Source organism: Trachemys scripta, chromosome 2 (assembly GCF_013100865.1).
Source record: "Trachemys scripta elegans isolate TJP31775 chromosome 2, CAS_Tse_1.0, whole genome shotgun sequence".
In the NCBI taxonomy this organism is placed as follows: Eukaryota; Metazoa; Chordata; order Testudines; family Emydidae; genus Trachemys; species Trachemys scripta.
The window spans coordinates 35,842,524-35,863,106 of NC_048299.1; the positions used below are offsets into that span (position 1 = coordinate 35,842,524).

Sequence of the window (20,583 nt, forward strand, 5' to 3'; positions counted from 1 at the left end):
CAATCAGGATCATCAACACTCCTTCTTGCTTGATCTTTCTCAGGACCCAAGGTCAGAATGGAATGGGTGGGAAGGCACGTTATTTGTCTTAAGCATAGAACTAGAAACTCGTCTCCTTTGGAGCCCTGACCTTGAGCCACCCAGAACAGTAGATTGGGCACTGTCTGTTCTCCTGAGATGAAAAGAGATTATAAGAGGGGGATCCCCATTGTCAAAATGTTCTGAACCACCGAATCTTGTAGTTCCCATTCGTGGTCCCTGGAGAAGTGCCTACTGAGGCGGTCTGCTAACTTCTTGTGTATTCTGGAAGATGCACTGCCAAGAGGGTGATCTGGTGATGAATATACCAGTTCCAAAGATTGACCACTTCTATACAAAGAGGGGAAGACCTTGTTCCCCCCTTGTTTGTTGAAGTAGAACACTGTTACGAGGTTGTAAGGCATGATTCGGACCTGCGGAGTTTAAATGAATAGTAACTCCAGAAGATTTATGTGCAATTGGGATTCTTGGGGAGTCCATGTACTTTGTATTACATGTTCATCCAGATGGCCTTGCCACCCTATTAAGGAATCATCTGTGATCAGTCTCTTAGTAAGTGGAGGAGGATGAAAAGCATCCTGAGAAGAAGCTGGTACTCAGAAGGGGGAGAGGGAATCAAAACTAATTTGTTCAGACTGTTTGCTCGCTCAGCACATAGCCTAGCCATAACCAAGCCTGCAGACACAGAAGGCAAAGTCTTATGAAGGGTATCACGTAAGTACACAAAGCCATGTGACCTAGAAGGATGAAACAAGTGTGAACTGACATGTATGGACTCAGTTAAAGCTAGTAGACAAGGTAATTTACAGATTGGAAGCTATGCTGAGGCAGGTAAGCTTTGACACTGACAGAATCCAGGGTTGCCTAAATAAAATGTACAGTTTGTGTGGGAACTAAAATGGACTTTTCTGCGTTTAGCTGAAGTCCCAATGAATGCAGAAAGTTGCTATCTGTACCTCCTCACAAGATTTCCCACCAGTAACCAGTTGCTGAGGTAGGGAAAAACCAATGAGCCTTAGCGGCAAAAGCAGGCTGTCGCTGCCAATATTCCCTTTGTGAATACCCTTAGTGCAAGGCCGAAGGGGAACATTCTGTATTGCCCTACAGTGACTCTCAGGAATATTTTGTGTAACAGATGGATGTCTATGTCAAGGTAGACATCCTCCAAATTGAAAGATGTGAACCCTTGTTCAGTGAGGGAATTGTTACGGTCAGGATGACCATCCTGAACATTAATCATCGGATGAAAACATTCAACCATCTGAAAACCATTCTGCTTTCATGGGGGAGATGAGAATTATTTCAAGTAAAATCCCTTTTCCCCGTGTTGAAATCGTACTGGTTCTGTCACTCCAAGATGGAATGGGGAGTCTACTTCTTGACTCTCATCCTCTCATGAGAAGGGTCCCTGAAGAGGGACAGGGAAAAGAGGGAGAAATTCTGGATTCTGGAGGGGGAAAAGAGAGAAATTCTGTGATGTAGCTGGTACCGATCACTGCTTGTATGAATGAGATCTGTGCCATTTCCTCCATAGTGCTGGAGTGTAGATGCCCAGCGAATGGAGTGTTGTCACTTAGCCCTGGCCTACACTATGAGTTTAGGTCAAATTTAGCAGCGTTACATCGATTTAACCCTGCACCCATCCACACGACCAAGCCTGTTTTGTCGACTTAAAGGGCTCTTAAAATCGATTTCTGTACTCCTCCCCGATGAGGGATTTAGCGCTAAAATTGACCTCACTGGGTCGAATTTGGGGTAGTGTGGACGCAATTCGACGGTATTGGGATCTGAGAGCTATCCCAGAGTGCTCCATTGTGACCGCTCTGGACAGCACTCTCAACTCAGATGCACTGGCCAGGTAGACAGGAAAAGCCCTGGGAACTTTTGAATTTCATTTCCTGTTTGGCCAGCGTGGCGAGCTGATCAGCACAGGTGACCATGCAGTCCCAGAATCACAAAAGAGCTCCAGCATGGAGCTAATGGGAGGTACTGGATCTGATCGCTGTATGGGGAGAAGAATTTGTGCAGGCAGAACTCCGTTCCAAAAGACGAAATGCCAATATATATGCCAAAATCTCCAAGGGCATGATGGGCAGAGCCTACAACAGGGACACACAGCAGTGCCGCGTGAAAATTAAGGAGCTCAGGCAAACCTATCAAAAAACAAAGGAGGCAAACTGTCGCTCCGGGTCAGAGCCCCATACATGCTGCTTCTATGATGAGCTGCATGCAATTCTAGAGGGAGCCCCTACCACTACCCCCACCACTGTCCGTGGACACCTGCAAAGGGGGAGTCTCATACAACAGGGAGGAGGATTTTGTGGATGAAGATGAGGAGGAGGAGGAGGAGGAGGTGGTTGAGGATCGCACACAGCAGGCAAGCAGAGAATCCCTTCTCCCCAACAGCCAGGAACTGTTCATCACCCTGGAGCCAATACCATCTGAACCCTCCCAAGGCGGGCTCCCGGACCACGAAGCCAGAGAAGGCACTTCCGGTGAATGTACCTTTGTAAATATAATACAGGGTTTAAAAGCAAGCGTGTTCAATGATTAATTTGCCCTAAAGATTTGGGATGCATTCGCGGCCAGTATAGCTACTGGAAAAGTCTGTTAACGTGTCTGGGGATGGAGCAGAAATCCTACAGGAACATCTCCATGAAGTTCTCCTGGAGAGCAATGTCCTCAGGGGCAGAGCATCCTTCTCAGAAGAAAGAGGATGGAGTATACTGCACTGGCGGTGTTGGTCTCATTGTGGTCTTTGGTACTGACAACTCCTTAACATGGTGCAACAGTACTATCAATGTGGGCAACATCCATACCGTTTCTCTCTTGCTGATGCTGGGGACAGTCCTGTTTGTTGTTAATGCTGGTTTCAGGGCATTCCTGCTCTCTGGAGCTAGGAGACCAGTACCATGCTCCCTGTGAGCTCCTGACGCTCTCGTATCCTGGGTGCAGAGTCTCACCCAACTTGGAAGGTGTTGGAGAAGAGGTCCTCTTCTTGGATGAGAAACTGAGGAAGATTTCTCTAGCTTCTTGCAAGAGTGTTTTCTATCCTCCTCATGCCTGTTTGGAGGAGTCTTTAGCTCTACTCTTATTAGCCCCAGAGCCAGAGATCTCAGTTTTTGGAAGGGCGCTCCTTGGTGACTCCAACCAATATACAGGGGAGTCTGACAAACCAGGGTTGGACTGGGGCCTCATAGCACAATCCATCAGGAATCTCTGAAGCCTGCACTAAGAGGCTTGACGGGTTCAGCTTGGAAAGGATCAGTTAATAGCGCCTTTGAATGGGATGTGAGCTTCCCCAAGGCAGCAGAGGCATCTGAGGTGGTCGTTACTGACAAGGAAGGCCCAGGAGGCAGGAAACATAGGTCTTGAATTCCAGGATCTTGGGCCTAGTCACCCTGGTGGAGAGGCAGGAGGAGGGAGAGACCTAAGCCCTATTAATAATTACACTAATTAACTACAAAAATTATCTAAAATGTATTTACAAATATTTACAGTTCAACGCACAAGCAACTAGCAACTTCTGCGGACACTGAAGAGGTTCCATCTCACACCCCAAGCAGCAGAAAGGAATTGAAGAGGTGGTCAGTCTCCACCACCCCTTATGCCCTCAGTTCAGAGAATGAGAAGCAGAGAGGGATACAGGTACAGACTAATGGACACTGCTAACAAGGATCTTTTCGTCGAGCACATGTGCACATCCACAGTGGAATACACATAAGGATCATCGTTTGAAAAAGAACGATTCTCTGCATTATTTCTAGCATCTTATAAAACACTGGTTGACTCTGGCCTCTAAAATGTGTTTATGGCATGTAATGTTGCCCTATAAAATTTGCCATATTTAGCCAGAAAAAACGGCACTCATTTCAATGAGAAAAAAATCCAGCATTAAGCCTGGTCTCTCACTAAGGTGCCACAGTATTAGTCTACATTACTCACCTGGATCGGCGGGTAGAAATCCATCTCTCGGGGATCGATTTATCGGGTCTCATCTAGACGGATAAATCGATCCCCGAATCGACGCTCGTACTCCCACCTCGTCAGGAGGAGTAAGCGCTGTCGACGGGGGAGCCGCGGCGGTCGATTTGCTGCCGTCCTCACAGCGGGGTAAGTCGAATAGGATCGACCCCGCCCCCCCGCCTCCCTCAAGTGTAGACCTAGCCTCAGAAATACCAGGAATAAACTGTTTGTTCATTTTGGCACTGTGTTCTCCAGGTTTTTTTTTTTTTTAAGGATTTCTGGCACATTACATAATAATATATACTTACCATGTTACATGGAAAGCTTGTCGACATCCATGTTTGTTACATGTCATGCAAGCACCAGTTGCTGCTTTGCTTTCTCTGCCTTGTTCATCACAAATATAGCACGTCTATTAAAGAAAAAAAAAGTATTCACATATCATACAAAGTACCCAAATTATTTTTGTGTTACTCACACGAGGTATTTTATTTGATGTGCTACAAGGACAAATTGATTTTCTCAATCTTGTAGTCAAGCTTACTTGAGGACTCCTTTACACAGCCTAATCACAATTTTTTAAAGCAGATTGTTATATACACTGTTTAGGATTTGCATAGCACTTTACCTTTTCTAAGTGCTGTATAAACATTAAATTAACTAAATCTACACACCACCTCTGTATTATCCTAATTCACTATTATTCTAATTTTAAAGATGGGGAATACTGATGCAGAGAACTTAAACAACTTGTCTAATGGCCAAACAGCCAATGGCTAACACGTGATTAGAAATCAAGATTTTCCGAACTCCCCAACCCTGTGTTCATTCCTTCAAATCACTGAATTACTCTCATATGTTTGCTTATAAATATAGTTATTAGTAGCAGTATCGTAGTAGCACTTAGAAATTCCAGTCAGGATCAATGTCTAATTATGCTAGATACCATATAAACAAGTAGGACACCCTAGTGTATGTCCAGAGAAGCTTCCTATTTAAAGTTAAGCTTAATAATTTTATGCAATGCATATTTACATACAAATAAGTGGAAATAGATTTTCAGAAGTCTCACAATATGTCTCCAAGCCTACATGAGGTTCAAAGGCCTTTAACCAAGTTTAATAATGCTATTCAACACAGTTTTTATTTAAATATGAGTCTAAAACAGTACAGCCTTATAACCACCTGGTTAGAAACTAGTCTAGCTGGAACCTTGTTTAAATTGAGTTTAATTCAGGATCCTAAACTCATTTGAAAGGCCAAAGAACAAGTTAGATTTAAAGCAGATTTTCAGATTTCTAAAAATGTCATTACAGAATCTCACCGAATGCACAGTAATTAGAGAGACCTATAGCAATTTATTTAATTTTGCAAATTATCAATTAAGTGAATAATCAAAAAGAACAAAAATAATCCATCAAAATATATTTCATTATTTGACAGGTGTGTTTGTAATTGTAATTATAAATACTTAATATATTAGTACACAAGCTACAATGTATTTTCTAAAATAATGAAGGCTTAATTATAGTGGACTTCACTATAGCTTCTCCTAATTAAAGCTTTGGTGAGAAGTGTGTGAAACAACTGTTTTTTTATCATATAAATATTGGGGTGTGCTGATTAATGAAGTGTAAATTAAGAGATTCTGCTGTTCTATGTTTATAGTATAGTTGCAGCCTATTGCTAGGGCACTACCAAATTCACAGCCATGAAAACTGGGTGACCGACTGTGAAATCTGGTCTCCCCGTGAAATCCGGTCTATAGCCTATACTATACAGATTTCACAGAGGAGACCAGCGTTTCTCAAATTGGGAGTCCTGAACCAAAAGGGAGTTGCAGGGCGGTCGCAAGGTTATTTTAGGGGGGTTGCGATATTGCCACCTTAATTCTGCACTGCCTTCAGAGCTGGGTGGCCAGAGAGCAGCAGCTGCTGACTGAGGGCCCAGCTCTTCAGACAGCAGCACAGAAATAAGGTTGGCAATACCATACCATGCCAGCTTTACTTCTGCGCTACTGCTGATGGCGGCTCTGCCTTCAGAGCTGGGCTCCTGGCCAGCAACTGCAACTCTCTAGCTGCCCAGCTCTAAGGGCAGCACCACCACCACCAGCAGCGCAGAAGTAAGGGTAGCAGTACTGCAACACCCCCTACAATAACCTTGTGACCTGCCCCACAACTCCTTTTTGGGTCAGTACCCCTACAATTACACCACCATGGAATTTCAGATTAAAATAGCTGAAATCATGAAATTTACGATTTTTAAAATCCTACGACTGTGAAATTGACCAAAATGGACTGTGAATTTGGTAGGACCCAATCTGTTGCATAAACAAAATGAAAACGATTTCAACTAGAAATCCTTCATGGAAGCATCCTCTGATTTGGACACACCAAAAATAAAAGATGGCCATAAAAACAAAATTCTCACATGCACACGGGGCAGTACAAGGCCATTTTGACAGAGGCACTGCCAAGCCAAATTTCAGTGAGTGGCATTGCGTCCTGGTGCATAGGCTGCAGCACCACTCAGGTTTCACTTGCCCCTCCTCTGTGATACAGGGAAGGCCAGGTCAGGCCAAACCCAAGTGGCACTATGACCCTGCATGCTGGATCCTATCATCACTTGGTTTTGGGGGACTCTCAAATGTGGGCCCACACAAACTGTCCCTTTTGCACTCCCTCTTCCCCCAGCAGAAAAAGGATGGGAAGCAACTTTTGTTTGCTTCTGTTTTTCAATATCTCCTTTATTTAAACTATATCATATATTTACATTGAAGAAAAGGAAATCACACTAATGCTTACGTATGACTACACTTGAGTGGAGCAAAAGGGAATAAATGAGAAATATGGGGGCAAATATAATGGAGGTACAATTTAAGAAAAAAGTGTATAAAAAGAGGTGAACATAAAAAATCCAGAAAAATATACAAACTAAAACAAAATACAGTAGATAAAGACTAATAAATCAATGAAATTCTGAGTTAAGGATAGAACGGCTTTTTATGGTCTTGTCTGGACTAGAATTTAAGGTGTGCTATTAGCATATATTAGGTAGCATTCAAATTAAAATGTTTTACAGAATCAAGTGTAGACAAGGCCATGTGTTTGGTCTCCACTAGACTTTTAAAAAGCATAATTAGCTAACATCACACCTTAAATCCTAGTCTAGACAAGAACTAGTTGAGGGGCCTCTGATCTGGAAATGATTTTACCAATTCCTTATCTCACTCACCAAGTACATCAAGATTACAGTTCACATAGTACCTGAGATCACTTGCTGTTAAGAAAAAGCAAGGTCACCATCTAACAAGTTTTCTTGCTTTTGAAATGTACTTTGATAGTAAATCCTTTGTTTTGTTTGAACATTTCCATTAACAGAAAACTTAAGTTCTAGCAAAATCCGTAAGACACAAGATCCAGCTACTACTGTATTACTTTACTGCCCAGAAATTTTCTAAGCATTATTCTAGTTGTTTTTCCTTAAATAAATCCCAGTAAAAGAAATTATACAAACATCTATTCAGTATGGATATAGGTCCTGTCTATTTAGGACTTTGAACTACATTTAAAAATTGTGCCTAAGCACCATTTAAACTAATGACCAAACTAAATGGCCAAACTATTTACAACATGATAAATGACTGAAGAACTGCATTATAAACAGGTTTACAAAACAATGCCATAGATTAGCTACAATTTATAACAAGTTCAGCATAATTCAACTCTTCCTACACACTAGCCATAAAAACTCTGAGTACTCTGAGTTTGGCGTAAAGCGACCAAACACACCACACTTTCCCTTTGCTTCAAGGGCTAAAAGTCAAATCTCAAGCCGAACTTCTCCAGTACTCTGTTCAGTCTATAGCACCAAGAGACAGGACACAAAAGATACAAGTTCCCTTCATGTGGTAGTAGCCCAGGACTTTGCAAAGTCAATTCAACTGTCCATATATTAGTTCGACCTCTCCCTGACCCCAATTAAGATTTTAGATGCCTGAACTGTAGCAACCTATGTACTCCTTCACCAATATCCAGAAAAGCATCAGTCATTCCTTAGTACTGATGGAGGAGAAGAGCTCTTAAACTCTCCTCCATCCCTGGACCTCCAGTGAGATAGCAAATGGCAATAAACTAACTGATCAAGTGGGACAAAGCTCCCAGTTAAACAAGGATGCTATGCTTGGAGCAAAACAGAAATATCAGAGGCCTTTTTTTCCCCCCAATTAAACACTTTGCATTACTGTGTTTGCTTATCCGCTGGAAGAGATTTTTAATATCTCTTTGGAAAAGTTTCCAAATTTGGGGGGAGAAATAAAACCTGTTAACAAAAATTAACTTAAAAACGTTTTCTTCTGAGGACTGCACAGGTCGTAGTTATGATGTGCTACACACAGCACCCATGCATCCAAGAAAGTTATTCCTTGTGAGCGCTGATCATTTCTCAGTTTTTGCAGAATGTAATCATTCATTTTAAATAAAGTTTCTAACCCTTACAGTTGTGAAGCCTTTTAAAACTAGACTGTTAGCATGAAACAACAGCTCAAAACTATGACCTACCACTATTAACCAATAGGTCTTAACTCTAAGGTGTAATAAGGACAATTTGAAATTTCAACACTCTTAACTACCTTAACACTGACCAGTTTAGGAGAAATATTCAGCCAATAGACTTATCCATTATGACTTAACACCACACAGTTTAGAGCAGGGGTTCCCAAACTGTGGGTCACGATCCCAAATAGAGTCACAATATCAGCAGATGGGGTTGTGGTAATCCCTAGTGTGCAGAGGATGCCATTTTGCTCTGGACAGCGTGACCTTGTACGTACGAGATCACGATGCATGGAGGACGCCATTTTGCTCTACAAAATAGCATCCTCCACACAGCATGAACTTGCATGCAAAATACATAGTAGTAGTAGTCATGTAGTGCAGAGGATGCCATTTTGTAGAACAAAACAGTATCCTCTATGTGGCCTTACACATACGGTGCGTATGAGGTCATGAAAGGCAGAGGATGCCATTTTACTCTACAAAATGCTGTCCTCCATGGAGCGTGATCTCACTGGAATAGTGTGGGTGAGGTCACGTTGTACAGAGGATGCCATTTTGCTCTTCAAAGTGACATCCTCTATGCTGTCTGGGGTTCTTGGAGGAAATAATGAATTAAATGGGGTCATGATAGCGAAATGTTTGAGAAAGTTTTCCATCTCTGAGCTATTCAAATCATGGTCCTCATTCTGTGCTCCCTTAATATTGCTCTTGAAAAAGGAAGTAGATGCGAAGGATGTCAGAGACACCGGTAATATTTTATTAATGTTAGATGTTTCATCTGCCTATTATTGTGTTGAGACTATATGATTACCAGGGATTAACTCCAGCACATAAGCAGGAAAGCAGACAAACTCTTCTGTGATCACCATTTACTGACACTTAAAGAACAATGCCAAGAACCAACTAATTGGAGACAACCCCCAACCCCTCTGGTGGGCTACGTAAACTGGTTTGACCAGCTCAAGACATACAGTGAGACAAAGAATTTATGGACTGATAAAAGGTTTACCTCTGAAGTACAGGGGGAGAGAGAGAGGGACTGTGGGCAAGCAGATTGAACCCTAGTTCCCAGAATAAGGATTAGCTGGATAAATTAGGCCTACCTACTTTACATAAAACAGATATGCCTATAGACTATTTGTTATGATAAAACCCCTTTAGCTTCTGTTATGTTTTGTTCCTACTGTTGAGATTAAACAAAAATTTATTTTGAAAATAACATTTTGGTCACTGTGTATACACACACACACACACACACACACACACACACACGTACGTCACAACTCCTCAAGGGAAGACTTGAAGCATTCAAATCCAGTTTAAACTGCTGCGGAATCATGGTCGGTACACAGGCTACTACAGTATCTCAGGAACTAGTCCACGGAGTAGGAGAATCACAAGAGTCCACCCCAAGACAGGTGATGGCAACAGGCCTAACAACTGAGGGAGTTGCACTCAGATTTAGAGGGGTCAAAGGTGCAGCTAACCCTAAACTGTGATAGTAGATCCTGCCTATTGAGCTAGATAATCAGAACAAATCCAAAGCTTTTGGCAGCACCAAACTGGAGAAAGGACCATTTTGCATCTAACTGCACACAACTATCAAGGGAGTAAGAGTTCTTTGCTTACAGATCTCCAAGCTTCAGCAGAAGCTCAAACTTTCCAATTTCCCAGAAAACACTCAAATAAATATAAGTATGACTGCTGCCCCTACTACTGAGTAGATCAGGGGTCGGCAACCTTTCAGAAGTGGTGTGCCGAGTCTTCATTAATTCACTCTAATTTAAGGTTTCGCGTGCCAGTAATACATTTTAACGTTTTTAGAAGGTTTCTTTCTGTAAGTCTATAATATATAAAACTAAACTATTGTTGTATGTAAAGTAAATAAGGTTTTTAAAATGTTTAAGAAGCTTCATTTAAAATTAAATTAAAATGCAGAGCCCCCCCGGACCAGTAGCCAGGTCCCGGGTAGTGAGCGTGCCACTGAAAATCAGCTTGTGTGCCACCTTTGGCATTCATGCTATAGATTGCCTACCCCTGGAGAAGATCAAGAAGCTCCAGATTTATCTGATCAACACAGCAGAAGTTTCCAAAAGGGATAAAAAAAAAAAGTTTTTCACATTTTCAGCTGAATCTGAGGAATGAGATTATCAAAGTTCAGGTAAAATGAACTGATTTGAAATGATCCAGTCTGTAAAGTGTCCAAAGAGTAACAAATATCCACTTGCATGAGAGGGCTACTAGCTGTGCAGACCTTGTTGGAAGTACTTACGTGGCCAGACTTTTCCTATAATTATTATCATCATCTTCCCCTTTAGCAACAAATATATTTTGTCTTCTGTTCAAGATTATTGTATTATGTAAAGCACTGTTCTATAAATAAATAATAGCATGCATTTATCTTTAACAAAAATCCAATGTAAATGTATATGTAAATTAGGTACCATCCTCAGACTTCTGTCAAATTGCCAATGCAACCCTCATTGCTGTAAAGGTTGCATGACATGCATCCTTCTATGTATCAACATACCATGACAACTATAAATCTGTACAATTCCTATTATTTTTCTATTTAGACTTAATTGAATATACACAACCTACTTAGAACTCTGTAGGAAAGTAAAAATCTCTAGAGGATCTTCCTAAATTACCTACTTCAGTTTGAATTGTGCCAATTTGGCAAACACACAGTCTGAAGTTGGCAGCCTTTTAAAAAGGCAATCCAGAACATTTTTCCTTGGTTATAAATTTACATTTTTTCAAAACATTGCTACAGTTATTTTTAAGGGCTTTCTGCAATACCTACATTTCAGAAAAAGCAGCCTTTTCCCATTCCCCAAAGAGCATGCACTTCAAACTGGCAGAGTCTGGATTAAAAGCTTCTACATAGTTCAGTATAAAAACCAAACGAGTACATTTGTGTGAAGTTAAAATGTTTTAAATTTTAAATAGAAAAATAAATGAAGGAAATTTTTAGAGATTACTTACAAGTAAGATTTAACTGATTTACTGTCATGTGTGATAAAAATAGATTTTAAATGAAAGGGTCACTCAACCTGATTTTGTTAAATTGATCGAGCACCCTTTAAATAATCCATCCTGAATTGTTTTAACTACTTTAAAAAATAAGTTGACATACATTTTGTTTCTGCTCCCCTGTTGATATTTCAAAGACTCTTTTTGGGCAAGCAGAAAGACACCAAACATACTCAGGGCATATTCCTCCTCCACCCACTTTCTCTGGGCACACTCCTGTCTACTGCCTCTTCAGTATTAGTTTTGATATAGCTGTTAAAAACCTTCTTACAGAGCCTGGAAAAGATGTACACCATTAAACTGCAAAAGTTACTGTCAAATAAACAAAGACTAAAAAAATACATTAAAATATTTTTAATCTCTCACTTATAGTAACCTTACGGGCTACTCAGAATGAGAGTAAATACAATTTTCAGATGGAAATAAGTTTTTTGTTTTGACAACTTTCCTTTAAAATCAAACAGCTTTGCATTGTGTTTATTCACTTACAACAGAAGTCTTTCACAAAAGTTATAAATTATATTTATGAAAGAAGCATATTTTCTGCAAAGGACACATCACAAAGAAAGGTACTATTACAGCAATATTCATCTAGTGGAGCTTGTATATCATAGTTCAGTCTAAGTAATTTAGAGCAGCCAGTTTATAAAAACTACTGAAAGATTCAGCTTAATAGCAAGGATACTGGCAGGCATTTCACTATGGTACTGCTTCTGCCACTGACGAGTCCACTATTCTCAGCTATACGCTCACAAAATTTTGCAGTATTTAAGAGTAATAACCTGAATCAAATATTGCATTACTAAACAGCGTAGACAAGTGGATTTCACAGGCTGAGGATTGGTTAAAGTAAGAAGTCTCAGCCCTAATAAAAGAAAATTAACATAAAATTCCCAAAGACCATAGCTGAAATCTACCCTGACAAGGATGAGAAACAAGATGGGTGAGGAAATATCTTCTATTGGACTAACTCCTGTTAGTGAAAGACAAAGGCCTTGGCTACACTGGCGCTGTACAGTGCTGCAACTTGCTGCACTCAGGGGTGTGAACCCCCCCCCCCCCGCGCAGCAAGTACAGCGCTGTAAAGCGCAAATGTAATCAGAGCCTGCAGTGCTGCACGCTCGCTCGCAGCGCTGCAAGCTATTCCCCTCGGAGAGGTGGAGTACTTACAGCGCTACGAGACAGCTCTCGCAGCGCTGGCGGCGCGACTACACTCGCGCTTCACAGCACTGCCGTGGCAGCACTGAGAAATCCTGAGTATAGCCAAGGCCAAAAGCTTTCCAGCTTACACAGAGCTTCTTCTTCAGGTCTGGGAAAGGTACTTACAGTGTCATAGCTAAATATAAAGTGGAACAGATTGTTTAGCATAAGTAGTTAACACATTGTAAGAGACCATTCAAGGTGAAGTGGCCAGTTAACACCTCTGTACTTGTCAGACAAAAAAGGGGATTTAGGCCTTGGCTACACTTGCGAGTTACAGCGCTGTAAAACACTCTCCCTCCACACTGGCAAGGCATTTGCAGCGCAGTATCTCCGTGGTTGCAGCGCTGCATGTACTCCACCTCTCCGAGAGGAATAGCAAGTATTGCGCTGCCGCTGCAGCGCTGTGGCCACCCAATGCGCTGTGAATGGCCTCCAGAATTATTCGGCAGTATCCCACAATGCCTGTTCTAGCCACTCTGGTCATTAGTTCAAACTCTACTGCCTTGGCCTCAGGTAACCAACCATGTGACTGACCCTTTACGTTCCCCGGGAATTTTAAAAATCCCCTTCCTGTTTGCTCAGCCCGGCGTGGTGTGGAGTGCTATCAGCAAATCTTTCCGGGTGACCATGCCTCCACGTGCCAAGCGAGCCCCAGCATGGACCAATGGCGAGTTGCTGGACCTCATCAGTATTTGGGGGGAGGAAGCTGTACAGTCCCAGCTGCATTCCAGCCGTAGGAATTACGATACCTTCAGGAAGGTATCAAAGGACATGATGGAAAGGGGCCATGACCGTGACGCCCTGCAGTGCAGGATTAAAGTGAAGGAGCAGCGGAGTGCCTACCGCAAAGCCCGCGATGCAAACAGCCGCTCGGGTGCTCCCCCCGTGACCTGCCAATTCTACAAAGAGCTGGATGCGATACTTGGGGTTAACCCCACCTCCACTCCGAGCATCACCATGGACACTTCAGAGCCGGTGGGGGGGGGGGGAGGAGGAGGAGGAAAATGGGAGTGATGGTGGTGGGCTGGATGGAGACACCCCGGAATCCCTGGAGCCATGCAGCCAGGAGATCGTCTCAAGCCAGGAGGAAGGTAGCCAGTCGCAGCGGCCGGTACTTGGTGGAAGACAAACAGAACAGCAGGTTCCCGGTAAGCAGGTTTTTTTTTTTTCAGGAAGAAATTTTTTCCATGCAGGCTCTTTGGGAGAGGAGGGTTAGGCATGCATGCCTAGATGCGGAATAGTGCATTGATGTGGTTTATCACATCGTGGTAATCGGCCTCAGTAATCTCCTTGAATGTCTCATCCAGAATGTGTGCAATGCGCTTGCGCAGGTTTATCGGGAGAGCCACTGTGGTCCTTGTCCCAGCCAGGCTAACGCGTCCGCGCCACTGTGCCGCAAGGGGCGGGGGGACCATTGCTGCACACAGGCAAGCTGCATATGGCCCAGGGCGGAAACCGCATTGCAGTAGAAGACCCTCCCTTGCTTCCCAGGTCACCCTCAGCAGCGAGATATCATCCAGGACGAACTCCTGTGGAAAATGTTGGGACAGTGTTCAGTGTAGGTGCCCCCTGACGCTGTTGGCTCTCCCCAAGGCACAGAAACCCAGAGGACAGTACAGCCCTGAAACAATCAGTCCCCCTTACTCACCATTTTGAGGCTCCCATGGGATGTGTGCTCTGTTTCGGATGAGAAAATTATGCTATTGTGTAGACCCTGTGTGTTTTCTACTCCTTAAGTGTGGGGGGAATCATTACTCTGTCTCGTATAAACAATGCTGCCTCTGTTAAATGTTGCATTTTGCCTATTCAGCTGCATCGACCTTGAGACCTCAGCCGTCCCTCTAATCACGTGCTCAGAGACTGCAAAGGCTCAGGAAGAGACCGCGAAAAAGCAAAGAAGACATGCTGCAAGAAGTGATGCGGCAATCTATTAAAGAGAATGAGAAAGCACAGGACTGGAGGGAGAGAGAAAGCAGGATCCGCCAGGAAAACGCAGCGCACCTGCGGCAAAGCACCGCGCACCGGCAGCAAAGCACTGATAGGCTCATAAGCATCCTGGAGCGCCAAGCAGACGCTATCCAGGAGCTGGTAGCCATGCAGAAAGAGGAGCAGTACTGCAAACGCAAACGCCACCCCCCCCCCACAGCCCTTGTCCCAAAACTCTTTCCGTTGTGCCCCACTGTCACCTCTAACCCACTTTCCCCAAGTTCCATGTTCTTCACGCAACCCGCTGCCTCCAACACCAGAATCTTCACCACCCAGCCCTGAAACCCACGACCCTTACCCTCTGCACTCAACCCCCATCACCATGCAGTATAGCTGTCCTGAAGTGCAGCACTCACTGCACAGCACACCAGACAGGACATAAACGAATCTGTGATTGTACTGTTCCCCACTCCACCCCCTTGTTTCTTTTCAATAAATGGATTCTTTGGCTTTGAAAACATTCTTTATTATTGCATAAAGTAAAGACTCCTTAGCCCAGGAAATAAATAGGCACTGCAAGTCTGCTTGTCTGCTAAGCAGACACTGATTCCTAAAGATTGGAACTACTGCACTTCACTCCCGTGCAGGGCACCAGATATCACTGCTGGTTTTCAGCCTCAAATTGCTCCCTCCAGGCATCCCTAATCCTTGCAGCCCCACACTGGGCCCCTGTAATAGCCCTGCTCTCTGGCTGTGCAAATTCAGCCTCCAGGTGTTGAACCTCGGAGGTCCATACCTGAGTGAAGCTTTCACCCTTCTCTTCACAAATATTATGGAGGGCACAGCACGCGGATATAACCGCGGGGATGCTGTTTTCGGCCAAGTCCAGCTTCCCATACAGAGATCGCCAGCGGCCCTTTAAACGGCCAAAGGCACACTCCACAGTCATTCGGCACCGGCTCAGCCTGTAGTTGAACAGTTCCTTGCTGCTGTCAAGGCTCCCTGTGTAGGGTTTCATGAGCACAGCATTAACGGGTAAGCGGGATCTCCAAGGATCACAATGGGCATTTCAACTTCCCCTACCATGATCTTCCGCTCTGGGAAAAAAGTCCCGGCCTGCATCTTCCTGAGCAGCCAAGTGTTCCGAAAGATGCGTGCGTCATGCACCTTTCCGGGCCAGCCTGTGTTAATGTCAATGAAATGCCCACGGTGATCCACAAGCGCCTGGAGAACCATAGAGAAATACCCCTTCCGATTAACGTACTCGGATCCTAGGTGGGGTGGTGCCAGAATAGGAATGTGCATCCCATCTATCGCCCCTCCACAGTTAGGGAACCCCATTTGTGCAAAGCCATCCACTATTTCCTGCACGTTACCCAGAGTCACGGTTCTTCTGAGTAGGATGCAATTAATGGCCTTGCAAACTTGCATCAACACGATTCCAACCGTTGACTTTCCCACTCCAAACTGGTTTGCGACCAACCAGTAGCTGTCTGGAGTTGCCAGCTTCCAGATTGCAATAGCCACCCGCTTCTCCACTGGCAGGGCAGCTCTCAATCTCGTGTCCTTGCGCCATAGGGTGGGGGCAAGCTCCTCACACAGTCCCATGAAAGTGGCTTTTCTCATCCGAAAGTTCTGCAGCTATTGCTCGTCATCCCAGACTTCCATGACGATGTGATCCCACCACTCGGTGCTTGTTTCCCAAGTCCAAAAGCAGCGTTCCACGGTGCTGAGCATGTCCGTGAATGCCACAAGCAATTTCGCGTCGTATGCGTTATGCGGCTCGATAGCCTCGTCGGACTCCTCAACCTCACTGTCACTTTGGATCTTAAGGAATAGTTCGACAGCCAAATGTGACATGCTGACAAGTCTCGTCAGCATACACCTCAGCAGTTCGGACTCCATTTCCCGCAGACAGATCGCGCTGCACAGAAACCGTTGAAAGATGGTGCCAAAGGTGGACGGAAAGAAAGGGATTTCTGGGATGCAAAGCGATGCATCACGGGGAATTGGGACAGGACCCAGAATCCCCTGCAACCACGCTCCCTTCCCACGGTGCCAGAATGGGAAAAGGTGCTCTGTGGGATAGCGGCCCATAATGCACCGCTCCCAATAGCACTGCAATTGCCGCAAATGTGGCCACGACAGTGCGCTGGGCAGCTGTCAGTGTGGACAGACTGCAGCGCTTTCCCTACTCAGCTGCACGAAGTCAGGTTTAACTCACAGCGCTGTACATCTGCAAGTGCAGCCAAGGCCTTAGTGGGTTACAGATTGTTGTATTAAACATAAACCCAGTGTCTTCATTAAATTCATAATTTTTTGTGTCTAGCAAAGATATGAATTTAAGCTCCCTAGTTTGTCTTCTGAAGATATTGTGCAGGTTTCCTTTGAGGATGAGGACAGAGGTCAGATGTACAGTGATCACTTTGTGAAAAATATTTACCCACACATGATGTGGTGTTTTTGTCTTATCACTTTTCTGTGCAAGTTAATTTAAGGGCAGAGTGACTATCTCATTTCACTCACATAGTTGTTATGGGACATCTAAGTACACCACATGTTGTGATAGGCATGCACAGTACTCACAGATCTCGAAAAGCAAGTAAGAAGTATTTATTATCTTAGCAATGGAGAGATGTCTGCAGGTTTTGCATCTGTTATGGCAGGGCCTGGTGCCGTTTTGAGCTGGTGTGCCCTGCTCTCTGGGGAGCTTGCACAGACTAGGGGTAGGTCTATACTTACCTCTGGGTCCGGCGGTAAGCAATCGATCTTCTGGGATCGATCCCGGAAGTGCTCGCTGTCCACGCCGGTACTCCTGCTCCACGAGAGGAGTACACGGAGTCGACAGGGGAGCCTGCCTGCCACATCTGGACCCGCGGTAAGTTCGAACTAAGGTACTTCGACTTCAGCTACATTATTCACGTAGCTGAAGTTGTGTATCTTAGTTCGAAGTGGGGGGTTAATGTGGACCAGGCCTAGGACACACCAACCCAAAGCAGCACCAGACCCTGCAAATAATAAAGCAATCACTCCATATCTTATCTCTCAATCCTCATCCTCAAAGGAACCCTACACAGCACCTTCAAAAAACAATTTTAGGAGCTGAAATTCATAACTTTGCTAGACACTAAAAATCACCGACTTTGACTATATCTACACTAGAGACCTTACAGCTGCACAGCTGTACCATTGCAGCTGCGCCACTGAAAGGTCTCCCGTGTGGCCACTCTATGCTGGCGAGAGCACCCAACGCGCGGCGGTAGCTATGTCGGCAGGAGAGCGTCTCCCGACGACATAGCGCTGTCCACACCTGCACTTTTGTTGGTGAAACTTATGTCAGTCAGAGGGATGTTTTTTTCATACCCTGACCAACAAAAGTGCTAGTGTAGACAGCCTTAATAAAGACATTGAATTTATGGCTTTTTACAACAATCTGTAACCCACTAATCCCCATTTTTTTGTCCTATGACTCCAGAGATATTAACTGGCCATTTCACCTTTAATGGTCTCTTACAATATATGTTAAATACTTATGCTAAACAATCTGTTCCACCAAGTATTTATTTAGCTGTGATACTGAGTATCTTTCTCAGACCTGAAGAAGAGCACTGTGTAAGCTTGAAAACTTGTCTCTTTCATCAACCGAAGTTGGTCCAATAAAAATATATTACTTCACCCACTTTGTCTCTCTAATATCCTGGGACCAGCACAGATTCAACACTGCAAACTAGTAAGAGAGAATAATTTGAGAGACCAAGAAAGGTTAGGTCACATGTTCTCAAAATGATTGATTGTGGGGGGGGAGCACCTGCAAATTAAGTCCAAACCAAATTTCCAATTAAACAAGTTCCACCATATCTTAAACATTATAGAACAAGCAGGCTAGCCTTAGATAGGTTCCTAAACATGAAAATAGGCCTGTGTTTGAACCTCACCCTCAAAAGCACCAAACTAAAAAACTAGAAGAGAGAGTATTTTGTCTGGGATTTCCATGTCATTCATGCCTGACAAGTGGGTGAAGGACTTTCAGTTAGCTACAGACCAACCAAATGTAAACTGGGGTATTAGTGTGGAGGAATAGTATCAATTGATTGTAAGAACAATGATTTGAGCAAGCAGTTTGCAAAGATTTTACTGCTAGCAGCAAGGAGATGATAAACAAAAACTGATAGAGAATGGCAGAGAAAATTAATGAGAGAGATTAAAGGGTAAATTTTCAAAGTAGCGCAAAGAGATTTATCCACACAATTTCTATCAATGGAAATGGAAATGGTGCCAGACACACACACACACACACACACACACACACGACTTTGAAACAAACCCAAAGAAGAAAAAACCTTTCACAAACAAAGAGAGACCAGCAGGAAGAAGAAAAAAAACAAAACAAAACACCCCCTCCGCCCCCGAGCAACATAGTTAAGCCGACCTAAATCCTTGTGTCGATGGAAGAATTCTTCTGACAACCTAGCTACCACCTCTCAGAAAGGTGGACTATCTACACCAATGGGAGAATCCCTCCCATCAGCGTAGGAAATGTTTATACTGAAGCACTACAGCTGTACTGTTTTAAGTGTAGACAAGCCCTAAGTGTTCCTGGGCCATTCTGAAACCCTGGTAAGTGAAAGCAGCAAAAATATCAGGTAGTAGATATTAGGGGAATGTGAAAAAAGCAGGGAAAAGCCAAAGGAGTGTGATCAGAAAATATGAAGGAGTGAAAGAAAAAATAACGGCAAAGATATGAAACACAAAAAGGGAAATACAATGTGGAGGTGGGGAAAGACAAAGTAAGTGAGTCAATTCTCTAAAGGAAGACCACCAGAAATGGTGCAAGATTTTCATTACTAGGGAATCCTATTCTTCTTGTTCCAGGCCCTGAAAATTCTGCTGTGACCCTTACTACAGCCATAATAGAAAGTAAAAAACAAAAATGAAGATAAAAAATTAAGACTGTCAATTAATTGCAGTAAACTCAAGCGATTAATTCAAAACAAATTAACTCGATTAAAAAAATTAACCGTGATTCATCGCAGTTTTAATCGCACCGTTAATAGAAAACCATTTATTTAAATATTTTGGATGTTTTCTACATTTTCAAATATAGTGATTTCAACTGCAACACAGAATACGAAATGTACAGTGCTCACTTTATATTATTATTTGTATTACAAATATTTGTGCTGTAATCAAGATAAACAAAAGAAATAGTATTTTTCAATTCACTTCATACATGTACTGTAGCGTAGTGGTTCTCAACCAGCAGGACGTGTACCCCGGGGTAAGCAGAGGTCTTCCAGGAGGTACATCAACTCATCTAGATATTTGCCTAGTTTTACAACAGGCTACATAAAAACTACTAGCAAAGTCAGTACAAACTACAATTTCACACAGACAAAATGAGAACATAAGCAATATTTCACTATTCGTTTGCTGTAACAATTTTATATTTTTAGCTCTGATTTTGTAAGCAAGTAGTTTTTAAGTGAGGTGAAACTTAGGGTACGCAAGACAAATAGACTCCTGAAAGGGGCACAGTAGTCTAGAAAGTTTGAGAACCACTGCTGTAGTGCAATCTCTATCATGAAAGTACAACTTACAAATGTAGATGTTTTGTTACATAATTGCACTCAAAAACAAAACAATGTAAAACTTTAGAGCCTACTAGTCCACTCAGTCCTTCTTTTTCAGCCAATTGTTAAGACAAACAAGTTTGTTTGCATTTAGGGGAGTTACTGCTGCCTGCTTTTTATTTACGCCAGCTGAAATTGAGAACAGACATTTACATGGCACTGTTGTAGCTGGTGTTGCAAGGTATTTATGTGCCAGATACGTTAAACATTCGTGTGCCCCTTCATGC

General features: G+C 43.2%; 1 protein-coding gene across 9 annotated transcripts in view; it reads right to left on the reverse strand.

Moving 5' to 3' along the window:
- The window catches only part of MLLT10 (MLLT10 histone lysine methyltransferase DOT1L cofactor), a 233,769-nt gene that overhangs the window by 142,577 nt on the left and 70,609 nt on the right, over nt 1–20,583 (reverse strand). For all 9 annotated transcript variants that reach the window (XM_034760295.1, XM_034760293.1, XM_034760296.1 and 6 more), the window contains one exon: nt 4,314–4,417. In XM_034760295.1, coding sequence (XP_034616186.1) covers nt 4,314–4,417 — 104 coding nt within the window. The remainder of the gene's footprint in view (nt 1–4,313; nt 4,418–20,583) is intronic.